Source organism: Uranotaenia lowii, chromosome 3, assembly GCF_029784155.1.
Source record: "Uranotaenia lowii strain MFRU-FL chromosome 3, ASM2978415v1, whole genome shotgun sequence".
In the NCBI taxonomy this organism is placed as follows: domain Eukaryota; kingdom Metazoa; phylum Arthropoda; class Insecta; order Diptera; family Culicidae; genus Uranotaenia; species Uranotaenia lowii.
Genome location: NC_073693.1, coordinates 204,066,801 through 204,093,273, shown reverse-complemented (window position 1 = coordinate 204,093,273; position 26,473 = coordinate 204,066,801). Strand labels below are relative to the sequence as shown.

Here is a 26,473-nt window from a genome sequence, read left to right as displayed (position 1 = left end):
CAAAATTTACAAAATTTACAAAATTTACAAAATTTACAAAATTTACAAAATTTACAAAATTTACAAAATTTACAAAATTTACAAAATTTACAAAATTTACAAAATTTACAAAATTTACAAAAATTACAAAATTTACAAAATTTACAAAATTTACAAAATTTACAAAATTTACAAAATTTACAAAATTTACAAAATTTACCAAATTTACAAAGTTTACAAAATTTACAAAATTTACAAAATTTACAAAATTTACAAAATTTACAAAATTTACAAAATTTACAAAATTTACAAAATTTACAAAATTTACAAAATCTACAAAATTTACAAAATTTACAAAATTTACAAAATTTAAAAAATCTACAAAATTTACAAAATTTACAAAATTTACAAAATTTACAAAATTTACAAAATTTACAAAATTTACAAAATCTACAAAATTTACAAAATTTACAAAATTTACAAAATTCACAAAATTCACAAAATTAACAAAATTTACAAAATTTACAAAATTTACAAAATTTACAAAATTTACAAAATTTACAAAATTTACAAAATTTACAAAATTTACAAAATTTACAAAATTTACAAAATTTACAAAATTTACTAAATTTACAAAATTTACAAAATTTACAAAATTTACACAATTTACAAAATTTACAAAATTTACAAAATTTACAAAATTTACAAAATTTACAAAATTTACAAAATTTACAAAATTTACAAAATTTACAAAATTTACAAAATTTACAAAATTTACAAAATTTACAAAATTTACAAAATTTACAAAATTTACAAAATTTACAAAATTTACAAAATTTACAAAATTTACAAAATTTACAAAATTTACAAAATTTACAAAATTTACAAAATTTACAAAATTTACAAAATTTACAAAATTTACAAAATTTACAAAATTTACAAAATTTACAAAATTTACAAAATTTACAAAATTTACAAAATTTACAAAATTTACAAAATTTACAAAATTTACAAAATTTACAAAATTTACAAAATTTACAAAATTTACAAAATTTACAAAATTTACAAAATTTACAAAATTTACAAAATTTACAAAATTTACAAAATTTACAAAATTTACAAAATTTACAAAATTTACAAAATTTACAAAATTTACAAAATTTACAAAATTTACAAAATTTACAAAATTTACAAAATTTACAAAATTTACAAAATTTACAAAATTTACAAAATTTACAAAATTTACAAAATTTACAAAATTTACAAAATTTACAAAATTTACAAAATTTACAAAATTTACAAAATTTACAAAATTTACAAAATTTACAAAATTTACAAAATTTACAAAATTTACAAAATTTACAAAATTTACAAAATTTACAAAATTTTCAAAATTTTCAAAATTTACAAAATTTTCAAAATTTACAAAATTTACAAAATTTACAAAATTTACAAAATTTATAAAATTTAAAAAATTTATAAAATTTACAAAATTAACAAAATTTACAAAATTTACAAAATTTACAAAATTTACAAAATTTACAAAATTTACAAAATTTACAAAATTTACAAAATTTACAAAATTTACAAAATTTACAAAATTTACAAAATTTACAAAATTTACAAAATTGACAAAATTGACAAAATTTACTAAATTTACAAAATTTACAAAATTTACAAAATTTACAAAATTTACAAAATTTACAAAATTTACAAAATTTACAAAATTTACAAAATTTACAAAATTTACAAAATTTAAAAAATTTACAAAATTTACAAAATTTACAAAATTAACAAAATTTACAAAATTTACAAAATTTACAAAATTTACAAAATTTACAAAATTTACAAAATTTACAAAATTTACAAAATTTACAAAATTTACAAAATTTACAAAATTTACAAAATTTACAAAATTTACAAAATTTACAAAATTTACAAAATTTACAAAATTTACAAAATTTACAAAATTTACAAAATTTACAAAATTTACAAAATTTACAAAATTTACAAAATTTACAAAATTTACAAAATTTACAAAATTTACAAAATTTACAAAATTTACAAAATTTAAAAAATTTACAAAATTTACAAAATTTACAAAATTTACAAAATTTACAAAATTTACAAAATTTACAAAATTTACAAAATTTACAAAATTTACAAAATTTACAAAATTTACAAAATTTACAAAATTTACAAAATTTACAAAATTTACAAAATTTACAAAATTTACAAAATTTACAAAATTTACAAAATTTACAAAATTTACAAAATTTACAAAATTTACAAAATTTACAAAATTTACAAAATTTACAAAATTTACAAAATTTACAAAATTTACAAAATTTACAAAATTTACAAAATTTACAAAATTTACAAAATTTACAAAATTTACAAAATTTACAAAATTTACAAAATTTACAAAATTTACAAAATTTACAAAATTTACAAAATTTACAAAATTTACAAAATTTACAAAATTTACAAAATTTACAAAATTTACAAAATTTACAAAATTTACAAAATTTACAAAATTTACAAAATTTACAAAATTTACAAAATTTACAAAATTTACAAAATTTACAAAATTTACAAAATTTACAAAATTTACAAAATTTACAAAATTTACAAAATTTACAAAATTTACAAAATTTACAAAATTTACAAAATTTACAAAATTTACAAAATTTACAAAACTTACAAAATTTACAAAATTTACAAAATTTACAAAATTTACAAAATTTACAAAATTTACAAAATTTACAAAATTTACAAAATTTACAAAATTTACAAAATTTACAAAATTTACAAAATTTACAAAATTTACAAAATTTACAAAATTTACAAAATTTACAAAATTTACAAAATTTACAAAATTTACAAAATTTACAAAATTTACAAAATTTACAAAATTTACAAAATTGATAAAATTGACAAAATTTACTAAATTTACAAAATTTACTAAATTTACAAAATTTACAAAATTTACAAAATTTACAAAATTTACAAAATTTACAAAATTTAAAAAAATTACAAAATTTACAAAATTTACAAAATTTACAAAATTTACAAAATTTACAAAATTTACAAAATTTACCAAATTTACAAAATTTACAAAATTTACAAAATTTACAAAATTTACAAAATTTACAAAATTTACAAAATTTACAAAATTTACAAAATTTACAAAATTTACAAAATTTACAAAATTTACAAAATTTACAAAATTTACAAAATTTACAAAATTTACAAAATTTACAAAATTTACAAAATTTACGAAATTAACAAAATTTACAAAATTGACAAAATTTACAAAATTTACAAAATTTACAAAATTTACAAAATTTACAAAATTTTCAAAATATACAAAATTTACAAAATTTACAAAATTTACAAAATTTACAAAATTTACAAAATTTACAAAATTTACAAAATTTACAAAATTTACAAAATTTACAAAATTTACAAAATTTACAAAATTTACAAAATTTAGAAAACTTTCAAAATTAACAAAATTTACAAAATTTACAAAATTTACAAAATTTACAAAATTTACAAAATTTACAAAATTTACAATATTTACAAAATTTACAAAATTTACAAAATTTACAAAATTTACAAAATTTACAAAATTTACAAAATTTACAAAATTTACAAAATTTACAAAATTTACAAAATTTACAAAATTTACAAAATTTACAAAATTTACAAAATTTACAAAATTTACAAAATTTACAAAATATACAAAATTTACAAAATTTACAAAATTTAAAATTTACAAAATTTAAAAAATTTACAAAACTTACAAAATTTACAAAATTTTCAAAATTTACAAAATTTACAAAATTTACAAAATTTACAAAATTTACAAAATTTACAAAATTTACAAAATTTACAAAATTTACAAAATTTACAAAATTTACAAAATTTACAAAATTTACAAAATTTACAAAATTTACAAAATTTACAAAATTTACTAAATTTACAAAATTTACAAAATTTACAAAATTTACAAAATTTACAAAATTTACAAAATTTACAAAATTTACAAAATTTACAAAATTTAAAATTTACAAAATTTACAAAATTAACAAAATTTACAAAATTAACAAAATTTACAAAATTTAGAAAACTTTCAAAATTTACTAAATTTACAAAATTGACAAAATTGACAAAATTGACAAAATTTACAAAATTTACAAAATTTACAAAATGTACAAAATTTACAAAATTTACAAAATTTACAAATTTAACAAAGTTTACAAAATTTACAAAATTTACAAAATATACAAAATTTATAAGATTTACAAAATTTACAAAATATAAAAATAACAAAAATTTCAAAAATTACCAAAATTACAAAAATTACAAAATTTACAAAAATTACAAAAATGACAAAAATAACAAAAACTAAAAAAATTACAAAAATTACAAAAATTACAAAAATTACAAAAAGTACAAAAATTTCAAAAATTACTCAAATTACAAAAATTACAAAAATTACGAAAATTATAGAAATTACAAAAATTACAAAAATTACAAAAATTACAAAAATTTCAAAAATTACAAAAATACAAAAATTACAATAATTACAAAAATGACAAAAAATACAAAAATTTCAAAAATGACAAAATTTACAAAAATTACAAAAATTACAAAAATCACAAAAATTACAAAAATTACAAAAATTACAAAAATTACAAAAATTACAAAAATTACAAAAATTACAAAAATTACAAAAATTACAAAAATTACAAAAATTACAAAAATTACAAAAATTACAAAAATTACAAAAATTACAAAAATTACAAAAATTACAAAAATTACAAAAATTACAAAAATTACAAAAATTACAAAAATTACAAAAATTACAAAAATTACAAAAATTACAAAAATTACAAAAATTACAAAAATTACAAAAATTACAAAAATTACAAAAATTACAAAAATTTCAAGAATTTCAAAAATTACAAAAATTACAAAAATTACAAAAATTACAAAAATTACAAAAATTACAAAAATAACAAAAATGACAAAAATTACAAAAATTACAAAAATTACAAAAATTACAAAAATTACAAAAATTACAAAAATTACAAAAATTACAAAAATTACAAAAATTACAAAAATTACAAAAATTACAAAAATAACAAAAATTACCAAAATTACAAAAATGGCAAAAATTACATAAATTACAAAAATTACAAAAATTACAAAAATTATAAAAATCACAAAAATTACATAAATTACAAAAATTACAAAAAATACAAAAATGACAAAAATGACAAAAATTACAAAAATTTCAAAAATTCCAAAAATTACAAAAATTACAAAAATTATAAAAATTATAAAAATTACAAAAATTACAAAAATTACAAAATTTACAAAAATAACAAAAATGACAAAAATTACAAAAACTACAAAAATTACAAAAAATACAAAAATTGCAAGAATTACAAAAAATAACAAAAATTACAAAAATTACAAAAATTTCAAAAATTACAAAAATCACCAAATTGACAGAAATTGTTAAAATTACATAGGTTTCAAATTTAAGGTTTCAAAAAATCTTTTTAAATGAAAGATATAAAGTACCAGTCTAAGAAAACCATACAAATGTGCATCATAACTGAGTGCTTGAACTTTGAAACTTTTTCTTATTTTTACTCTCATTTATCATGCATACATAACTTTTCATTTGGATCTTTATAAATTTACTTTTTTTCTTCAAATTTACTCCCCTAAAATACTTTTTTTGAATGCAAAATCCAAGAATGATGGTTAGATAAATGTTATTTCTTAGTCTTAACACATTTTGAAGGACATATTGGGTAAAATACGTTTACATAAAAAAGTTGTAAAAATTTAAAATACCATCATTAAATCCTAAGAGGTTACCGACCCCTAAGTTAGTCGACTATCAACGCGAGTCCATACGGTGCGTCCGTTTCGTTCATGCTTTTGTAACGGTTCATGTCCCGACGCACCATTTAGTCTGACTAACTAGTAGGATCCAACTAAAGAGCTGGTCACGAATGAATGAACCGATTCTTACTTAGGACTAGAGAGAGACTGAGTGGCCATCCTTTTGAATATGATGAAACGTGGTAGAATTACGAACCGCGCCACCATCATCATGGCGATGATGATGATGACGATTTCAGATGAGGGGGCCGAATGAAATTGTCAACCACAGCTATTTTACAGTTGCCTTCTCTTCTTTTGTGCTTCCGATTTCCAACAGTGGCCATTACGTGGAAGGATGCACCGGAAGACCAGCGACCAATCCTGGGCGACGATTACATTGTGCGCTGCGAGGTGACGGCAAATCCGCCGGCCACCGTTGACTGGCTTCGGAACGGAGATCCGGTAAGTTGAGGGTTTTTGGGAAGAGGGGGAACTTTCTACTTAGCCTAGCACATTGCATTGGCTGAGCTGGCCGCAAGTTGACGGTCCGGTTCCGGTCTTTTCCAACTGAAATGAGAGCCCACAATCACTGTGTGAATGTATATTTCACAGATTAAATCCAGTGGCCGATATGTTATCGAGAATCGAGGATTGCTGATCAAGAATGTCTCGGAAGCTGACGATGGTTTGTATACTTGTCGTGCTGTGGTCATTTCAACCGGTGAGTTAGCCAAGCGAGTGATTCGAGTCGAAGTGCAAATAAAGCCGGAGGTACAAAAACTGCCTCCGGTGCTGAATGCCGTCGAGGGCCAATCGTTTTCGTTCCTCTGCAACGCCACCGGAAAGCCAGTGCCCGAGTTTCAATGGATTAAGCTCAGTACTCAGCAGGACGTTTCCGAAATTGATAGGTATGTTGCCTCAAGCCACTAGATGTTGTTTCTCTTTCCCATTTATAAGCGGTTTTAAATTCTTTGTTCAGATTCTCGGTAAATGCGCTCACGGGCCAGCTTGATATCAGTCGAGTCGAACAAGATGACCACGACACATACAAATGCGTAGCCCGGAATGCGGCCGGTATCTCCGATTCCACAGCCAAGCTGAATGTTTTGATTCGTCCCAAGATTATCGAGTTTATGAATATCACAGTACCTGAAACGAGTGAAGCCGTTCTTGCCTGTAAAGCTTTCGGCCGACCTCCACCAGAAATCACATTCCGTCGTTTTGGCACCACTGAAGAGTACTCCGTTGGCCTGCAGGTCAGTGACGACCGCATCACTCTCGACATGGACACCAACATCGAACGAGGCGAAACTACCGGAAACCTCCGGATATCCAAAATCGACCCAACCGATGATGGCCTGTACGATTGTATAGCCCGTAACCCAGGCGATGTTGCCTTCAAAGTTGGTCACATCACCGTCGAATACAAACCAAACTTCGATCATATGAAACTATTACCTCCGGTCTACACCTGGGAACAATATCCGGCAAACCTAAGCTGTTTCGCCCAAGCTATCCCAAATGCCACCATCGAATGGCGCTGGAACGATCGACCAGTTAAAGATCTCTATGACATCAACATGGAAATCAAAAATGACGGCGTACGAAGTGACCTGATCATCACCCCACGAGAAAGAAGGTACTACACAAGCTACAAATGCGTCGCCACCAACCGCCTCGGGCAATCCGAACATATTATGGAGCTCCGCGAAGCCCGAGTCCCCGACGCCGTTGCCCAAGCCAAAGCACGATCAGTCAGCGCCACCTCGATCACCTTCGACATCATACCTCCACCAACGGAAAAGGGACTGCCAATCACTGCCATGTACGTGCAATACAAACAAGAATTCAACCCGGACTGGAACTCTGCCTTCAACCGGTCCTGGTCTCCAGACAGCCCCTACATCGTCGAAGGCCTACGGCCACAAACCTCGTACAGCTTCCGGTTTGCGGCGCGAAATGTTGTCGGTTTTGGGGTTTGGTCTGCATATGTGATTCAATCGACGCCGAGACGATCGGAACCGGAAACGCCGAAAACGTTGCACACTCCGATCCAGGAGGAGAACGAAGAGGACGATGCCGTTGTCACTTCGCCGTATGCCGATCACTTCGAGCTGCGGTGGAACGTTCCCGTTGACAATGGCGAGCCCATCACGTTCTACAGGGTGAAGTACTGCCCGGTAAGTAGATTTATTCTTCTTAGAATTCCATGTTAATAGAGCTTTAGCACAGACTTTAGGGTTCTATTTAAAATTTTGTACATCATGCAAGTTTGAAGCAATTATCAAAGAAAGTTGAAGATAAAAAAATTAACACTGATATTCTTGACATTTTCAAAACTTACTTATTTTTTTTGTCTAAAATTTAAATGCGTCCCTGCTCCTTTCGAAGAAGGTACTACACGAGACCGTCCCTCCATGAAGCCGGACTGATGAATTCCCACGAATTTGCTCGTTGTGGCATTAGGCAGCGGAGTAGGATTCGGGGCAGTACTTTGTAGGCGGCATTCATTACAGTTATCGCTCGGTAGTTCTCACAGTCCAATTTTTCGCCCTTCTTGAGCTATGGACTAGAGTAGGTATATGTAAAATCAAAGGAAAAGGATAAGGTTTCAATGTCTTACGTGTAATCCGAGGTATTCACTTGATCACCCCCAACTATCTCGTATTCTTTGGTTGTACTGTACTGCACTTTCTTAAACTGCTGCCTAGATATCTGAAAGACTGGAGAATTCCCTGTATCAACTTACATCGACTAGGTTTTCCTGCTTTGGAGCTTACGGCGAGGTCACCTCAATTGTTTTGCAAATCCGATTGTCCGCTTCACAAGACACCATCGTGTAAAATTTACCATTAAAATGTAAATTCTACAATAATATGAACTGAATCAGTTCGAAAAAAAAAACAATTTATTTTCTTAGTGTGCTATGAGCCTACTCTGCACAATCCCACAGTTCCTTGTAAAGTACCCGTTGCGCCAACTTTGAAGACGACTTTTCATTATGATTTCTTTTATCTACTTCAAATCATCCGCAATGTTCCAGCGCTGTTTTCTCCATCGACATCCTCGATTTTAGGGACTCGATCTTTAACGATCGTGGTTATTCAGAGCCGTGTATCCGTAGTACTGAACTTGTACTAAACTTCAAACATGTACTCAAATATTACCACTCTTCGTAATGATTTAAGATCCAGTCTTATGCCTGTCGATTGCCGATCGAATTTCGCAGAAACTCATTCATTGTCCGAACGGCCGAATCCTTCTACAACCTGTTTTTTTCACCTCTAGAGTGCCTCAAGGGAGCCATCTAGGACCAATACTATTCTCGATTTGTTTCAACGACGCGATGTTGCTCTTCGATGGACAAATATAAGCTTACGCAGATGACCTGAAATTATGTTATCCCATAACAGGTCCCGACGAAGTTCCTGCTGGACCAGTTGAACCTCTTCGCCTCCTGGTGCAAGACAATTGATGTCTGATGTCTGATTCCCTTTGAATCGTAGTAAATGCACAGTAATTTCTTTTTCTCGTAAGTGGCTTTCATTAGCAGTTTTTTTTTCTCGGCGACGAGGCTATCGCTCGAGTTGAGCACGTGAAAGATCTTGGTGTCATTCTTGACAAACGGCTGGATTTAAAGATTCACACCAATCACATCGTCGATAAAGCTTCTAGAAGCCTAGGCCTACTATTCCGCATAACGAAGACTTCAAGGAAATTTACTGTTTAAAGAGTCCCTATTGTAGTTTTGTTCGTTTGATCCTTTGCTATATGGTGCTCTCATTGCCAAAACGGCTCTGAGCGTATTAAAGCCATCCAACGGTGCTTTATGAGACTCGCCCTTCGACACCTGAACTGGCTAGACCCGTTCCGACTTCCTAGCTACGAGAGCGGCTGTCGCCTTATCGACTTCGACACGCTGCAACCCCGCAGGACCACCGCACGAGCCTCTATTGTAGCTGATTTCTTTCATCGAAAACTGATTGTCCCGCACTGTTGAAAGCAGCGTTGCCAAATCCGCAGGTTTAGCTAAACACGAAAATGTACTGATTTGGAACTTGATGACCTTTTTTTGGTCGTCGGGTAGAACTTTCGTTTATCCGTATGATGCCCTGACAATTTTCGATAGTCCGTAGAAAATCCGTAGGGAATGCTGGAAATCCGTAGATTTCGAACATCGATCAGTACATCCGTAGAAGTGCTCGAAATCCGTAGATCTACGGAGAAATCCGTAGATCTGGCGCCTCTGGTTGGAAGGTCTTCTCAGGGCGTGTACAGCTTCGGGTGTGTTCTTATACCAATGCACGGAATCGTCCATCTTGTGACAGGCAATCGTAATCGTAGGCATGGTAGGCGAACAATTAGCTGTCAAAAGCGCTCCGTCTCCTCCCCTCACCAATGAGAAACTTTTGGTACCCCTTGCCTACTTTTCCTCAATATGCATCCACCCGTTGCTGGAGGCACTCTATTACAGTATCTATTGTCCGTGAATATTTTTAAGTAAGATACACGTATGGTGTGCGTTAAGTACAAGAAAACTACGGTACAACAGAGTTCTCACTGTAGTTCAAAAATATGTAAGCCAACACAAACAACACCCTGTCATTTAACGACCCCTGTCAACTGTCACGAAACAAACCAATCGCAACCAACCAACTTCCGTTCTTGATAGAAGCCATCATTATCTGATGAAACCCCTTAGGTGCATGAGCAAGTTGCTAAGTGACATGCCAAGTGGAAAGCCAAGTGATTGAAAAGTGGTCAGGTAAAGGTATTTTACCAGGATAAAAGACGGGACACTTAAAGGCTTGTTATGTTTCAGCTCAAGCACCAGGAAAGGGCATCAAACAGCGCAAAGGTGGCTCAACGTCAAAAGAGCCGGAAAGTAAGAGTAAGAGAATAGCCAATCATCATGTTTCACATGATATTGTAAGATCTCCTAATTACAGCTAACTAGCGTAGAACAAACCACCTTAAAATCAGATAGTTGCAAGGCAACTGTATCATCATTCTGTCCGCCGTGTCACCGTGCAACAAACACCGTGCCGGACTGGTAAATGAACTACCCAAGGCTTTTTCACATGTGCTATAATGTTTAACATTTCTTCATCACAGCCAAATCGTGACACCGCCTTGAGTTCGAAGCACCCTGCCATTGTCGCCTGCTCGAATAATTCTCAGAACAGGTAAAAGCACATTAAATTAAATTAATGTGGGATCGATATTCAGTTCATTCATATATCTCCAGAAACCATACGAAGGCAAACCGAAAGATCATCCGTTGTTGGAACCCTAGTGCAACTTAAGACAAAGAAGGGCTCTCCCAGAGGTATTTTCATTCCCTTCACGACCTAAAGTGCACTCAAGCTAAAGCACCAACTAATCTTTCAGGGCCCTTTAAATTGATGCTCTCAAGGCCGGGGATCCAATGCAACACTAATGACGTCATTCCTCGTGTGCGCATGAACTTTGCCGAAACAGTGTGGATGAACTGAGTGCCTCCGAAACGGCAAGGTGGCGAATACAGTGTGCGTGAGTCTATCTGCCACAGCATTAGCAACCAGAGAACTTCGTGCCGTCAATGGAGTGTACGTGATCTCTCCACCACAACAACCAGTACAAGCGTTTTGCTTACCACGCATGGTAGCTCGGATCGGTCTCGTCGTCCTTAAGGAAGTTAAACGGGGTGCTCGTGTACGGAAGCAAATCGGCAATACGCATGTTGGAGCATAATTTCAAGTGGTGTCCTGAATGGTAATAGTGGCATGCCGACCCGTATAAGTGTTGTGGGTAATGAGAAAGTTGCGGGCTACAACGTCCATTCGCAGCTCATCCAGTAAGTGCACGAATCGAAAGCACAGTGTGCGTGAGAGCCAAGATCGGTGGGGAATACAACATCCGCTCTAGTTTTCTTGGGAGAGAGCAAGTAAGTGAGAATTGCACCAACACCACTGCAGCGAAATTAGGTCAAGGGCAGCTGGATGCACTGAGATGCACTGGGTTTGTTTACTTCCGAATATGAGGAAAGATATTGAGAATTAGGGTGGCTAAGAAGAAAGTTTTATGACGGTGGAATTCAAACGGAGAAGGAGAACGATTCGTGTGCATGGGAATGCACGTGAATGTATCGTGAATGCATGCCGTCGACAGGATAAACCGGGGCCCCGTGATCACAGCGGAAGGAGTTGCAGCAGCATATTAGCAAGTAAGCCAAACTAATTGTAAATAAGTAGTATATAAGAAAATGGTATCTGTCATACATGAAGTCAATCGTCTGTTATTAATTGTTATTTAATTGGTGAAGCATTTCATTTTAAGCGAATAATCGCGCAAATAAGTTCTCTTCTTCAGATTCGATCATTAAAGCCATTCATAACAAAAGAGCTAGTAACATTGGCGCCCAACGAAAATAATCCGCGAACGATAAAATTTTAGCAAAATTCGTTATAATCTCGGTCGTGGTCAAAAGTGATTTACAAATAGTGAGTTATCATGAGTGGTAAAAATATGGACATCAATCTTCTGGAAGATGAGGAACTGGCATTTGAGCTCGCGCTTAGAAGAATTAAGGATGTCAAATCTCAAGATCGAAAAGCTAGGATTGCGAATTTACAAGTCATGTTGGAGAAGGAGGCGAAAACATTGAGCTTTCCTACTTCTTCGACCCACGTTACAACGGATGTAGACAACATCTATCAATGTCAGGCCAGAATTACACCTATTCTCAATTTGATAGATGTTGCAATTCGCCAGGAATCAAGGGACGTGTTAAATAAATATCTCGCTAGACTTTTACACTATCGATTCCGTCTTTCTCTGATCCAAGACAAACTCATCACGGCAAATGCAAGCAAGTCAATAGCAAAAGTGGAAATAGGCATTTCAAAAATCGACGAGTTTTTTAAGCAACAACCGCAAAGGAAAGAAGCCGCCTCTGGAGACGTTGACATTCTCCCATCGGAAAAGGAAACACTTGATCGGCTTAAAATTTCGAATCTACAATCCAGCATTAAGGAGGTCGTACAGCACCACGTTCTCCTAGGACAGCAGCACAACGAAGAATTGGTACAGCAACAACGAGAGCAGGAACAGCATAGAGAACAACAGCAACAAGAGCATCTGGGGGTGGAGCAAAAACAGGAGTTACCGGATCAGCAATATCAAGTGCAGCAACAGCGTGATCAACTTGTCAGGGATCGGCAACAGCTTGAGCAAAGGCAGAAGGAGAATGATCTAAATATACAAATGGAACCATCGCATCAGTATTGGGGGCAACAAAAAGGATACGGGCAACAGAAGGATCGATGTCAGCTAGTTCAAGACCGGAGTACGCAGAATCAGCCATGGGCATTTCCTCAAATGCCACCGAACCCAATAAAATCTCGTCAATCACAACCATCATTGGAAAATGAATTTTATCACCTTCAACAACAGCAACAGCATCAAGAGCAACAATTCCTACAGTTGCAAGAACGATATGAGCAATTGCAACTGAGCCTGGCAGAGGAAAAGGAAAGAAGACATAATCTTGAACAGCAGATTGCAGAGCATCGTAATACGCAAAACCCAAATCACCGCTATGGTAATCTCAGGGGGCCACCTGAATTTCAAATTAGTAGCACCGCTGCATCTTTTCAAAATAGAACAGATGAAAATCAATACTTTCAAAGATTTTCACAGCCGGTATACAAATGGAAAATGGAATACGGAGGAGAGAATGACATCAGAAAATTGGGGGAGTTCCTGAATGAAGTGAAGGTTCATGCTTGGACGGAGGGAATTGATGAATACACACTTTTGCGATCGGTAAAACACTTACTCAGAGGACCAGCTCAACAATGGTACACGAGGGCATATGGATCACTGCGGAATTGGGATGATTTCAAAACTGAAATCAAAAGGGAGTTTTTACCACCAAATTATTCCGAGATTCTGAAACAAGATTTATATTTACGTTTTCAAGGAGCCAACGAATCTTTTACCACGTTCTCAAGGGACTTGTTGGCGATCTTTGAGATAATCGAACCTCCTATGTTCGAATCGGAAAAACTATTTATTTTAAAATCGCACCTCAACATCGACTTTGTTCCTCTAGCAGCTGCCTCCCAAGTAGGCTCGGTGAGGGAACTAGTGAAGATCTGCAAGGATTTTGAAGTGTCTCGATCTTACGCTTTGAAAAATCGATCAACGTACAACCAGCGGCCTGCCTGGACACGCCCAGTTAATACAGGAGTTACACGACAAGTACCAATGAACTCATACCAGCAACAATCTTACAGGCCACCTATTAATCGTCAGCACATCAACATGGTCACGTTGAGTGACAGAAACCACGATCAAGAACTAAGTCCTGATAACTTTCAAACAGTGGAATTCACTCATGGGGAAACTGCCTTCGGTTCAGAAGACACCGCACCAACGGTGACAGAAGACGTCAACGCAGTACATTCACTCTACAAAGCATCACATGGAGCACCACAACACTCCACGGATCCAATCAACATCAGTCAACAGCAGAACAGATCAAATGCGAGTCCTATTGTGTGTTGGCAATGCGAAAACCCAGGGCACACGTACTTGATGTGTCCTAATCCAAAGACCTTCCTTTTTTGTTTCACCTGTGGAAAGAAAGGTTGCACAACTCGGAGCTGTCAAAGTTGTTTAGCGAGATGGAGACAACTGGCTCCGGACTCACCACATCTATTATCGGGAAACGCAAACAGGGAGAATTCTCAATAAGGGAGGAGACTTCTTCCGAGCCATCGAAAGTCCCTAAAACCACCTCATCGTATCCTCGAAGAGTAGAAGCAGTCATCGTCAATCCGAAAAACACAGACAACAGGCCATATGCGACCATCACCATTCTGGGGCAGGAATTTCAAGGATTGCTGGATAGTGGAGCCACATGTACTTTAATAGGAGGATCATTAACTACGATTGCGGACACCTACAGCTTGCAGAAATATTCGGTAAAGGGTGAAATCAGAACAGTCGACAATTCAGCACACCGGGTATCATTTTTTTCCTATCTTCCCATTTCGTACAACAGAAAAACCTGTACCTTACCTGTATTATTTGTAGAATCGATGCCGACTTCCTTAATTCTAGGTATAGATTTCTGGGACGTATTTGGCGTCAAAGCTGTGGTCTGTGGCCTGACAACAACAATCGCCAACTCATCAATAATTGATTCTCTTTCAGACACAGACAAAGAAAATCTCGAAAAGGTCGTTTCCGCGTTTCCTACAAGCCAAAACAAAGGGCACTTGGGACAAACAAACCTATACCAGCACCGTATCGACACGGGATCCACACCACCCTTCAAGCAAAAATACTACCCTATGGCTAAATTTGTACTTCAAGATCTGAACAAAGAAGTTGATCGTATGTTACAGTTGGGAGTGATAGAAGAGGCTATGTGTTGTCCTTGGAACAATGCAACCGTGGCCGTAAAAAAGAAAGATGGATCAATGAGGTTGTGTCTTGATGCTCGAAAGCTCAATTCAGTGATTGTCCAAGAAGCTTACCCAATACCCCACATAGCGACCATTATGAACAATTTGAGTGGCTCAAGATACTTGTCATCCATAGATCTGGAATCGGCCTTCTGGCAAATCCCCTTGGAACAATCTTCAAAACAAAAGACGGCATTTACCATACCACAAAGAGGCCATTTCCAGTTCCGGGTGGTTCCTTTCGGTCTGTCGACAGCGAGTCAAGCACTTTCAAGGGTTATGAATTACCTATTCATTGACATGGAGCCAAAAGTCTTTGTCTATTTAGACGATTTGATTTTAGCAACGGAAAATTTTCAAGAACATTTAACGATTCTTAAAGAAATTGCTAGAAGACTAGACAAAGCAGGTCTGACGATTAATTCTGAAAAATCGATTTTCTGTAGGAAGAGCTTGAATTACTTAGGTTACGTTCTAGACGAGAAGGGATGGCATGTTGACGAAACCAAAGTGGATGCCATAAGCAAGTTTCCAACTCCAGCTTCCAAAAAGGAAATACAGAGATTTATTGGATTGTGTGGGTGGTACAGGCGATTTATAAAGGATTTTTCGAGAACTGCCACACCTTTAACGGAATTAACTAAAGCAAAAGTAAAATTTAAATGGTCAGAGGAGTGCGAGCAAGCGTTTCAAAGTTTAAAAAATCAATTAACTTCAGCACCGGTACTATCCACACCTAACTATTCAAAACCCTTTGCTGTGGCTTGTGATGCCAGCGACGTGGCCATAGGAGCCGTCTTAACACAGGATACGGAAGAGGGCGAACGTGTGATATCTTACTTTTCTCAAAAACTGTCCCCAGCTGAGAGAAAGTACTCTGTCACACAAAGAGAGTGCCTCGCAGTGATAAGATCGATCGAAAAGTTCCGTGGTTACTTGGAAGGGACCCACTTCACAGTCTATTGTGATCATTCTAGTTTGCTGTACCTCAAAACAATGAAGAATCCAACCCCATTATTAGCCAGATGGATACTTCGACTGAATGCATATTCTTTCGACATTCGGTATCGAAAGGGAAGCTCAAACGTCGTCCCAGATTGTTTGAGCAGGATAGAAATCATCGACGCACTCACAGTGAGTACAGACACGAATGACCTATGGTACAACGAACTAAAAAACAAGGTTGAAGCAGATCAGGATAGTTTTCCAGACTTCCGATTGATAAAGGGCAATCTCTACAAAAACTGTTCAATTCTGGATGAAACTGGAGGAAGAGCACATCGCTGGAAACGTGTCGTACCCGTATCAGATAGATATCGAATAATTCACAACTTCCACGATGTCCCTACGGCAGCACACTTGGGATACGAACGAACTCTGAACAGGATTCAAAGGGATTATTACTGGCCGAACATGACAATCGACGTGAAAAAGCATATAAGAGCCTGTGAAGTATGTAAAGCGTCAAAAGCCCCAAATACTACGTTAACCCCAACCCTAGGAAATCCGAAACCAGCCAAGCTTCCCTGGGAACTAATATCAATCGACTGGATAGGCCCCATGACTCGATCAAGGAAAGGATTCACCGTGATGCTAGTGATCATTGATTGGATCACGAAATTCATTATCGTAGAACCATTCCGCACAGCAAACGCGCAACAAATGGTGACATTTTTAGAAGGATACGTGTTTCTCCGTTTTTCCACGCCAAGGATCATCGTCTCAGACTCAGGTTCTCAGTTCTTGTCGCACGTATTTCAGGCATTCCTTAAACGCTATAATGTAATCCACATGAGAACAGCGTTTTACACCCCCATGTGCAATACCGCGGAGAGAACCAACAGAACGCTCGTCACATGCATCAGATCTCTTCTAGAGGCGGACCAACGGGACTGGGACGTTCACATTCAACAAGTCGTTTGCGCCATCAACACCACCAAACAAGACACGCTAGGTTGCAGTCCTTATTTTTGCAATTTTGGACGCGATCACATTCTGTTCACCGATGCCTATCCACTGTCAAACATGAACACATCAGCCGATTCGGAAACATACCATGCTACGAGGATGAAGGTTATCCAAAACATCCAGCAGTTCGTGCTAACGCGCATCAGAAAAGCACACGAGGACAGCAAGAAACGCTATGATCTTAGAGCAAAAAATGTGGAATTTGCTGTAGGAGACGTCGTTTGGAGGCGGTCGTTTGAACAATCGTCAGCAGCAGATCATCGAACGAAAAAACTCGGGCCGAAGTTCATCGCAAGCATTGTACGACAGAGGCAAGGCGCTAACAACTACCTTCTTGAAGATGTTAAGACATCGAAAACCGGAACTTACCACGCTAAAGACATAAAACCAGACTAAACACTATCCATCGAGCTATGTACGCAACCAAAATGTTGACCAATAAGCAGTAATGCCAGAAGACATGCATCTCGACTTGTTTGGAGCATCCCAATATCCAACAATCGTAGATAGCACAAAAACTGTACCCTAACATAAAAGCCATTCCATGTAAACCGAGACAGTAGTCCTAGACTAAATCCTATACATCGACTTCTTAAGATCCTACTCACTCAATTATCTTTCCAACTCGTCAGAAATGCACACTGAAATTAATCAAACGCTAATTTAAGACCACGATCAAAACACTAATGAGATCATAATGCTTCACCAAAATCTAAATTGTTTATCCTGGCAAAACACTCCCATAAGATACCATAAGATACCATATTGTAACAAAAGCAAATGATCTTCGAACTAAAGCTAATTGTAAGATAATTCTATTCATACTGCGCAGAATGAATTTGTAATCAATCTTGCATTTTTGTCACTACCAAGAAGTGAAAGCAAGCATTTCTTCTTATGCCCTAATTAAGTTTTGCATTGACAACACTAAAAAACTCTATTTGAAATCGAATGTCGAATGATTTGTCAAATATGAGTAATAAGGATAGGCTATAAAAGATCATCGAGTAAGCTCAAGCGTTATCGAAATTTTCGTGGATACTTTAGAATCCACGAAAATTTCTTTTGGAAATAAACAATGGTTGTATTACAGTATCTATTGTCCGTGAATATTTTTAAGTAAGATACACGTATGGTGTGCGTTAAGTACAAGAAAACTACGGTACAACAGAGTTCTCACTGTAGTTCAAAAATATGTAAGCCAACACAAACAACACCCTGTCATTTAACGACCCCTGTCAACTGTCACGAAACAAACCAATCGCAACCAACCAACTTCCGTTCTTGATAGAAGCCATCATTATCTGATGAAACCCCTTAGGTGCATGAGCAAGTTGCTAAGTGACATGCCAAGTGGAAAGCCAAGTGATTGAAAAGTGGTCAGGTAAAGGTATTTTACCAGGATAAAAGACGGGACACTTAAAGGCTTGTTATGTTTCAGCTCAAGCACCAGGAAAGGGCATCAAACAGCGCAAAGGTGGCTCAACGTCAAAAGAGCCGGAAAGTAAGAGTAAGAGAATAGCCAATCATCATGTTTCACATGATATTGTAAGATCTCCTAATTACAGCTAACTAGCGTAGAACAAACCACCTTAAAATCAGATAGTTGCAAGGCAACTGTATCATCATTCTGTCCGCCGTGTCACCGTGCAACAAACACCGTGCCGGACTGGTAAATGAACTACCCAAGGCTTTTTCACATGTGCTATAATGTTTAACATTTCTTCATCACAGCCAAATCGTGACACCGCCTTGAGTTCGAAGCACCCTGCCATTGTCGCCTGCTCGAATAATTCTCAGAACAGGTAAAAGCACATTAAATTAAATTAATGTGGGATCGATATTCAGTTCATTCATATATCTCCAGAAACCATACGAAGGCAAACCGAAAGATCATCCGTTGTTGGAACCCTAGTGCAACTTAAGACAAAGAAGGGCTCTCCCAGAGGTATTTTCATTCCCTTCACGACCTAAAGTGCACTCAAGCTAAAGCACCAACTAATCTTTCAGGGCCCTTTAAATTGATGCTCTCAAGGCCGGGGATCCAATGCAACACTAATGACGTCATTCCTCGTGTGCGCATGAACTTTGCCGAAACAGTGTGGATGAACTGAGTGCCTCCGAAACGGCAAGGTGGCGAATACAGTGTGCGTGAGTCTATCTGCCACAGCATTAGCAACCAGAGAACTTCGTGCCGTCAATGGAGTGTACGTGATCTCTCCACCACAACAACCAGTACAAGCGTTTTGCTTACCACGCATGGTAGCTCGGATCGGTCTCGTCGTCCTTAAGGAAGTTAAACGGGGTGCTCGTGTACGGAAGCAAATCGGCAATACGCATGTTGGAGCATAATTTCAAGTGGTGTCCTGAATGGTAATAGTGGCATGCCGACCCGTATAAGTGTTGTGGGTAATGAGAAAGTTGCGGGCTACAACGTCCATTCGCAGCTCATCCAGTAAGTGCACGAATCGAAAGCACAGTGTGCGTGAGAGCCAAGATCGGTGGGGAATACAACATCCGCTCTAGTTTTCTTGGGAGAGAGCAAGTAAGTGAGAATTGCACCAACACCACTGCAGCGAAATTAGGTCAAGGGCAGCTGGATGCACTGAGATGCACTGGGTTTGTTTACTTCCGAATATGAGGAAAGATATTGAGAATTAGGGTGGCTAAGAAGAAAGTTTTATGACGGTGGAATTCAAACGGAGAAGGAGAACGATTCGTGTGCATGGGAATGCACGTGAATGTATCGTGAATGCATGCCGTCGACAGGATAAACCGGGGCCCCGTGATCACAGCGGAAGGAGTTGCAGCAGCATATTAGCAAGTAAGCCAAACTAATTGTAAATAAGTAGTATATAAGAAAATGGTATCTGTCATACATGAAGTCAATCGTCTGTTATTAATTGTTATTTAATTGGTGAAGCATTTCATTTTAAGCGAATAATCGCGCAAATAAGTTCTCTTCTTCAGATTCGATCATTAAAGCCATTCATAACAAAAGAGCTAGTAACAACTCTGGGTCTTCTACTCAACGTATGACCCCGTGTTTGAGAAATCGTAATTTCCAGCTATACATACACTGAACCTCGAAAATACCCAAACTTGAGAACTTTCTCCACCATCCCGAATGAAACTCCCTCCCTACAGATTTGGCTATTGACGGCTTAGCCCAGAGTTAAGCTCTTCAAAGAAAACTTATCCCCCAAAATCTGATACTGCAATAAAATGGAAACCAAAAAGAAAAAATAAAACGATGCGGGTACGGGAATCAAACCCATACCGGCAGTGGCGCTGCGATTATTATCAAAGGATGCTAACCGCTCGACCACCGAAGAGCTGTTGGGGTTGACTAATACAGCAACGTATATGTAAAACTTTCTATGAAGGAAGCAGGAATAAAATTATCCCCAAAAAAAAACAGTTCCTCGCTTTGAACTGACCACCCAAACTTAGATTTGCAACGATGGAGGTAGTAGAAGCAGATTTGCCAACATTAAAAAATCCCCCAAAAAAACAGTTCTCCGTTTGAAGGGCAAGTTTGGCATATTGACAAGCTGTGATTTCTTCACAAACTTGAGTTGTCAATATTGAACTCAGGCTTGGGGGGTGGAAGTTCTCAAGTTTGGGAACTTTTGATTTTCAGTGTACGTCCCTCTTCGGTTGAATAATCACGGAGCTAACAGAGCACTAATAAGTGTTATCAAGACATCCAACCGCTACTCTGAACATTTTGATTTGTGACGTTTCGAGGGATGCATTCCGAAGAAAAATCTCCAGAAGTACTCCAGAAGTTAGCTAAAGAATCTGTGCATAAATTGAGAATTTCAAGAATGTTTATTTTTAATGAGCCGTAACTTTTATATGACCAAAATAACGGCTTTAAAATCGTTTAATTGTGTTATTCAAAAAAAAGATTTGCTTTATTTTTTGCTGAACCAATAGTTGCTATAATCGTTTGAGAAAGCAATATCCAGAGTAGTGGCTTGAGATATAGCTCTGTCAGTTGCTTTTTAAGGCGATGTCCGTGAAGTCGAGCCCAAGAGTAAACATCGAACACAGTGGTACCGAATGTCTTTTTCGATAACTATTCGCCAACTGCAACGTTCATATAAAGTCGCGAATGGCACAAAGATGGTAATGGTTACAAACAAAAAATATCTGGGGTTACTAACGATTTTTCCTTTTGAAATTTCGAAGTTTTTCCAGTTTTTATCGCTTAGAAATGATGATTTTCCTGGCTTTCATAACATTATATAAACATGGCTTATCAAAAATGTTTACAGTTTTGAGAAAACGAAATCAACAAACCTGTCTTGGAATTTTAATAATTTTAGACTTCTTTCGAGTCACATCATACAATAATTTTTTCTTCTGATTTTTTCCCAGAGCTGTACTAAAATGTGAATAGCTAGAAATAATCAAAAATGTATCACATGAAGCAAAAAATTCTGTCAAAAATCGTGTTGGATTATCGTTATTTTAAAACTACATAAAGTATATCCATATAATCCAAAACAGGAATTATTGATAAATAATTGCGACGATTTAAATGCCACAATTCACAAATTTTGCTATTTTTCTTTGTATAGTATAATAATCTTAAAAACTAAATATGCAGGATAGAAGTCTTTGAGTGTGAATCTTATTTTCTCCAAAGATGTGAAAATGTTCTCATGTACAGTCCCCCTATAATCATTAGTCAATTAACGTATCCTTTCACCACAAAATGTTGGTTTATTCGGGTGTTAGTTGACCAAATATCAAGCTTTGCATGAATTTCAGTCAATAAATACTTCCTCTTTGATTTCAAATATGTTTTTATTTTCAATTTTGTTAAAATATAACATAATTTACCGATACAATCAACGATTTTCAAAACCACAATTATGGGTCAAAATTGTAGCTTGTAACAATTATTAGTAAAATTGCCCACAATTATTAGTCACATAGAAGTCCATTGTAACACCCGAATATCAACATGAAAATCAACAAGATTCTACAAACATCCAGGGGCATTCTTCGCTAATATACATTCAAGGGGCAATTGGGTTGAGCTATCATAGGGTTACCATATCCTGCAACGCTAAAAAGAGTACATTGAAATCATGTTTCATAAGATTTGAGAGAAACGGAAGGAACCAGAATATTTTAGGCCATTCAAATACACCAATTAGTTGCAAGTTTTGTTATAAATTTTACTAAAAATTCTTGCACCATATTAAAAACTATAAATTTAGGTTTTGTCCATTCCCTTGTCATTTTGTTTAGAACAGTGGCTCAATTTGATTGAATTTCACCAAAATGATAAAATATTGAATATAAACAGAATTTATTTTTACAAAGAGTATGTTTCTTTTTGTTTGTACATTATTTCAGATTCGTTCTTTAAATTTTTGGACGAATCTTCGTTGCAAATTGCTGCCTATTGTCTACTGTTCGGGCGCTAATTGCATATTATAAGGCGCATTCCAGTTTAGTTAGGAAATCGTCATCTTCCATTTTCATCATTTGGAGAACTCAACAAATGAGGCAAAACTGATATATCATGCTCTTAATGCATAAAGAGATGAATTTGTTTCGAAATGCTTTGACATATAAGAACACAAACTCCATAAATTGAAAGAAAAAGTTTGTTCCTCTGACAAAATTTCTCTCAATAAAAAAAGAGTAAATTCCGCAAAATTTCGCAAAATCAAGAGTACGCTTATTTCTTGGTCGAAAAAGAGTATATGTACTCTTAAAAGAATACGTATGGTAACTCTAAACTAGCAACCAAGAAATGTTTTGTTTTGCTTGTTGTTTTGCGAAAAAGTGACCCATGATTGTGTGGAACTTGGTGGATTCTGTAACAATTATGGGTCACTCTTATTTGTCAAATATTATTGAATTTCCGCATTTCATTCGCTCAGTTTCACTTGGAAAATGTAAACTCGTCCGTTGTGTTTATATGAGACCAATTTATTTGGTTGGAATCTTTGAACTGCCGTGATATGCCGAAGTGACGTATATGCCATTCCCAGATCTCGTCATTAAGAGTGTCTTTCTCCCTTCCCCTACTTTCCACTTCTCCGGGACCCCTCATAAAATGTGATCTGTATACAGTATCACATTTCATGATAAGTCGTGGAGAAGTGGAAAGTGGGGGAAGGGAGAAAGACACTCTTAATGACGAGATCTGGAAATGGCATATACGTCACTTCGGCATATTACGGCAGTGAAATACCCGTATAAGGGGCTTAACGGCTTAAGATGTCTTTTTTTTTACAAGATGGAAATTTGAAATTTGAAATGGCTTAAGATGTCATCCTTATAACAGCTTATAGTTCACCTATGATAAAAAGTATTCAAACAGCAATTTTACTGTTATCAAACGCACTATTTTTAATGCATTTTGATGATATTGTCGATTAACTAATAATAAAAATAAAAAAATAATTTCTTTTAGTAGATATCAACAGTTCTAATGATCGGTGACTAACTATTGTGTGTGACCCATGATTGTGGGGGGACTGTATTTTAAAGGAAAAATTAAGCCTGGATGATTTTAAGCCAAATTTCGTTCAAATCAATTCATTCACACGTCTGCGATTAAGCTTCTGTGAACTTTCGAAAATTCTGATGAAAAATATGTCTATGCTTTTAAAGAAGCTTTATTATTATAAAATATAGTAGAACCTAAAAAATTCTTACATTCTTAGTAGGAAATATTTTTTTAAATTTTGTAGGAAATTTTCCAAAAAATTTCAATTTTCCTGGTTAATGCTGAAATTTTCAGTATTTTCGGTTTCCTTGTGAAGAAATGACATTCCAAACTTTTTCCCGAAATTCCCGGTTTTCCCGATTCGCTAGCAACCCTTCAACAAACCAAGTTTATAAAATACAAGATACTTCACCTTATCCAAATTTGTTTAATGAAGCTCTTCCAGACCAAAATGACGATATTTTTCACAATATCTAAATCCATAGAAAAGCGATGTTTTTCAATATCTTGAAATCTGTATCAAGTTTCAAAACTCAGCGCTTTTGGACTTTTTTGGCGATGTTTAACTTTTGAATAAATTTTCACGTTGAATAGTTCGTACGGATTTTAAAGTCCGATGAAGCGGCTTTTTACTGGCTGCTAAAACTATTGGATTCTTATTCTTAAAAGCGAAAATTTGAAATAAATTTGAATTTTCAATTCACAAGAAGTTTACAAATATTATGATCTTGCTCCGATTTATAAACTTTTCAAAGCTCCGTGGGCCACACTCCACTAGTTTGTGTTACCGAAAATCGGACAGAGTGTCCAAGCTACGTGTCCGATCCTATTGTAGCGCTTTATGAAACATCCCTTTCCAGTCACCTCTTTAATATATCTTTAAATCGAATTCCAGGAGTTCTGGAACAAAAGATCTACAGGATTAGCCCTTACGATGTTCAGCGTTTTTGCCATTTTTTTCTTAAATATAACCTACAACTTCTTCAATCCATAACTTTTTTTTTCTCCAACGGTAGAAGACGGTTTTCTGTGATGAAAATAGCATAAATTTCTTCGAAAATGAATTTCAATAAACATTATCAATCTTAACATGTCTTTTTTTAAAACAAAGTCAAAAATTTATGTTGACTTGAGAATTTTAATTTTTGAAACATGTACAATATTCAAGTAAATATGTGAAATGTCTGTGTTTTGTGACACAGATTCTGTGATAAAAATTAGCTCGAAATTCTGTAAAATTTAGCGATTTTTCTGTAATCCCGGCAACCTCGTGCAAGGGGTGCTTGAAAACGACATATGTAGGTATCTTTTTGATAAAAATTCCCTAGTGTGTATCGTATTTTGGAGTTGATGAGGATACGTTCTGTATAACCCATTTTTAAAGATTACTGAACAATTTCATACCATAAGGTTGTAGGTTATATTAATAGGCATCTGATAATAATGGCAAGCTTTCAGAAATAATCGAGAGACAAAAAAAAATTTAAAAATAAAATGGAAAAAAACCTCAATCTCATCATAAACTAATCTCTCTCCTCAGGGCTCCAAGATCAACGGCGTGTGGACCCAGCTGGAGGTGGACTGCATCGTCGAGGACATCCCGACGGTGACGCACTACGAGATGCGGGACCTACAAGCGGACACCTACTACCGGATAGAGCTGCTGGCCCACAACGCGATCGGCTTCTCGAAGCCGGCCCATCTGCTGCTCCGGACCGCCCGAGGTGAGTCCAAGAAACCCCACAGCAGCCTCTATGACGTTCACTCGGCTGGCTATGGCTATGGCTATCCGCCGGCAGGTGGCAGTGGTGGCGCTGCTGCTGTTCCATCCCGGCCAAAAGATGCTCTTCTTTTACTGTTGTTTGTTTATTCTGTGTGTAGTTTTGTGTTTTCATTTGATCGCTTCTAATATTCACCATATTTTTTTTTTTTTTTGGAGAAACCAAAAACACCAACTTTACTCTACTCTGTATCCAGAATAATAACGCGTGACTTAAGAACTTTAACCTTTCTATCACAGCTCTATGTGTGCGTGTGCAAATCAAAAGTATACTTGGTAAAATAGACCACCTACATAAATTATTTGAACATAATAAGTGCTGCAACGTTGAACGTTATCCGATTGTCGCTTTCCGCTAGGAATCATTTGAAATTATCAAATCGCGAGAAAAAAAACCGGAAGCTACGACCAGCTAGTCTTCCATAACGAGCTTACTGTAAAGATTTGTTTTATCGTGATTTCTGTACCATACTTTTCTTCGTCATTCCTTCTATGCCAGCATTTAGCAGCTTTGTTACTTTTCCAAATTGTCAGATTATTTTACTTTTTGCATTCTGTGTATAAGTTTTGATAAAATTCGGCTTAAAACTATCATCTAACTAGCTCTAAGCGACACTTGATTTGTTGTTTTGGGAATTCCACGAAAAGTGTCGAACCGTTTTGGACTATTTCTCTTTTCTAAATCGAACTATCAATTATCGGGATTATTCGTGGAATTTTCAGCAATACTATTAGAAACGATCCAAGGAAAGTGCTCAGGCAACATCACAATGCTTCGAATCGAATTCACCCGTAGTAGCGTTAAGAGAAATTGGAAATTTATTTAGGAAAATTCCGAAGCAAATGCACCGATATTGGACGAGCCCTCACGTACTGCTTTTTACTCTTGTAGGGGCAGTG

The 26,473-nt window shown here is 34.9% G+C and overlaps 1 protein-coding gene across 10 annotated transcripts in view; it reads left to right on the top strand.

Moving 5' to 3' along the window:
* The window catches only part of LOC129751889 (fasciclin-2), a 489,480-nt gene that overhangs the window by 339,272 nt on the left and 123,735 nt on the right, over nucleotides 1-26,473 (top strand). For all 10 annotated transcript variants that reach the window (XM_055747656.1, XM_055747653.1, XM_055747652.1 and 7 more), the window contains 4 exons: nucleotides 6,227-6,351; nucleotides 6,502-6,797; nucleotides 6,869-8,069; nucleotides 25,334-25,517. In XM_055747656.1, the coding sequence (XP_055603631.1) occupies nucleotides 6,227-6,351; nucleotides 6,502-6,797; nucleotides 6,869-8,069; nucleotides 25,334-25,517 (1,806 nt within the window). The remainder of the gene's footprint in view (nucleotides 1-6,226; nucleotides 6,352-6,501; nucleotides 6,798-6,868; nucleotides 8,070-25,333; nucleotides 25,518-26,473) is intronic.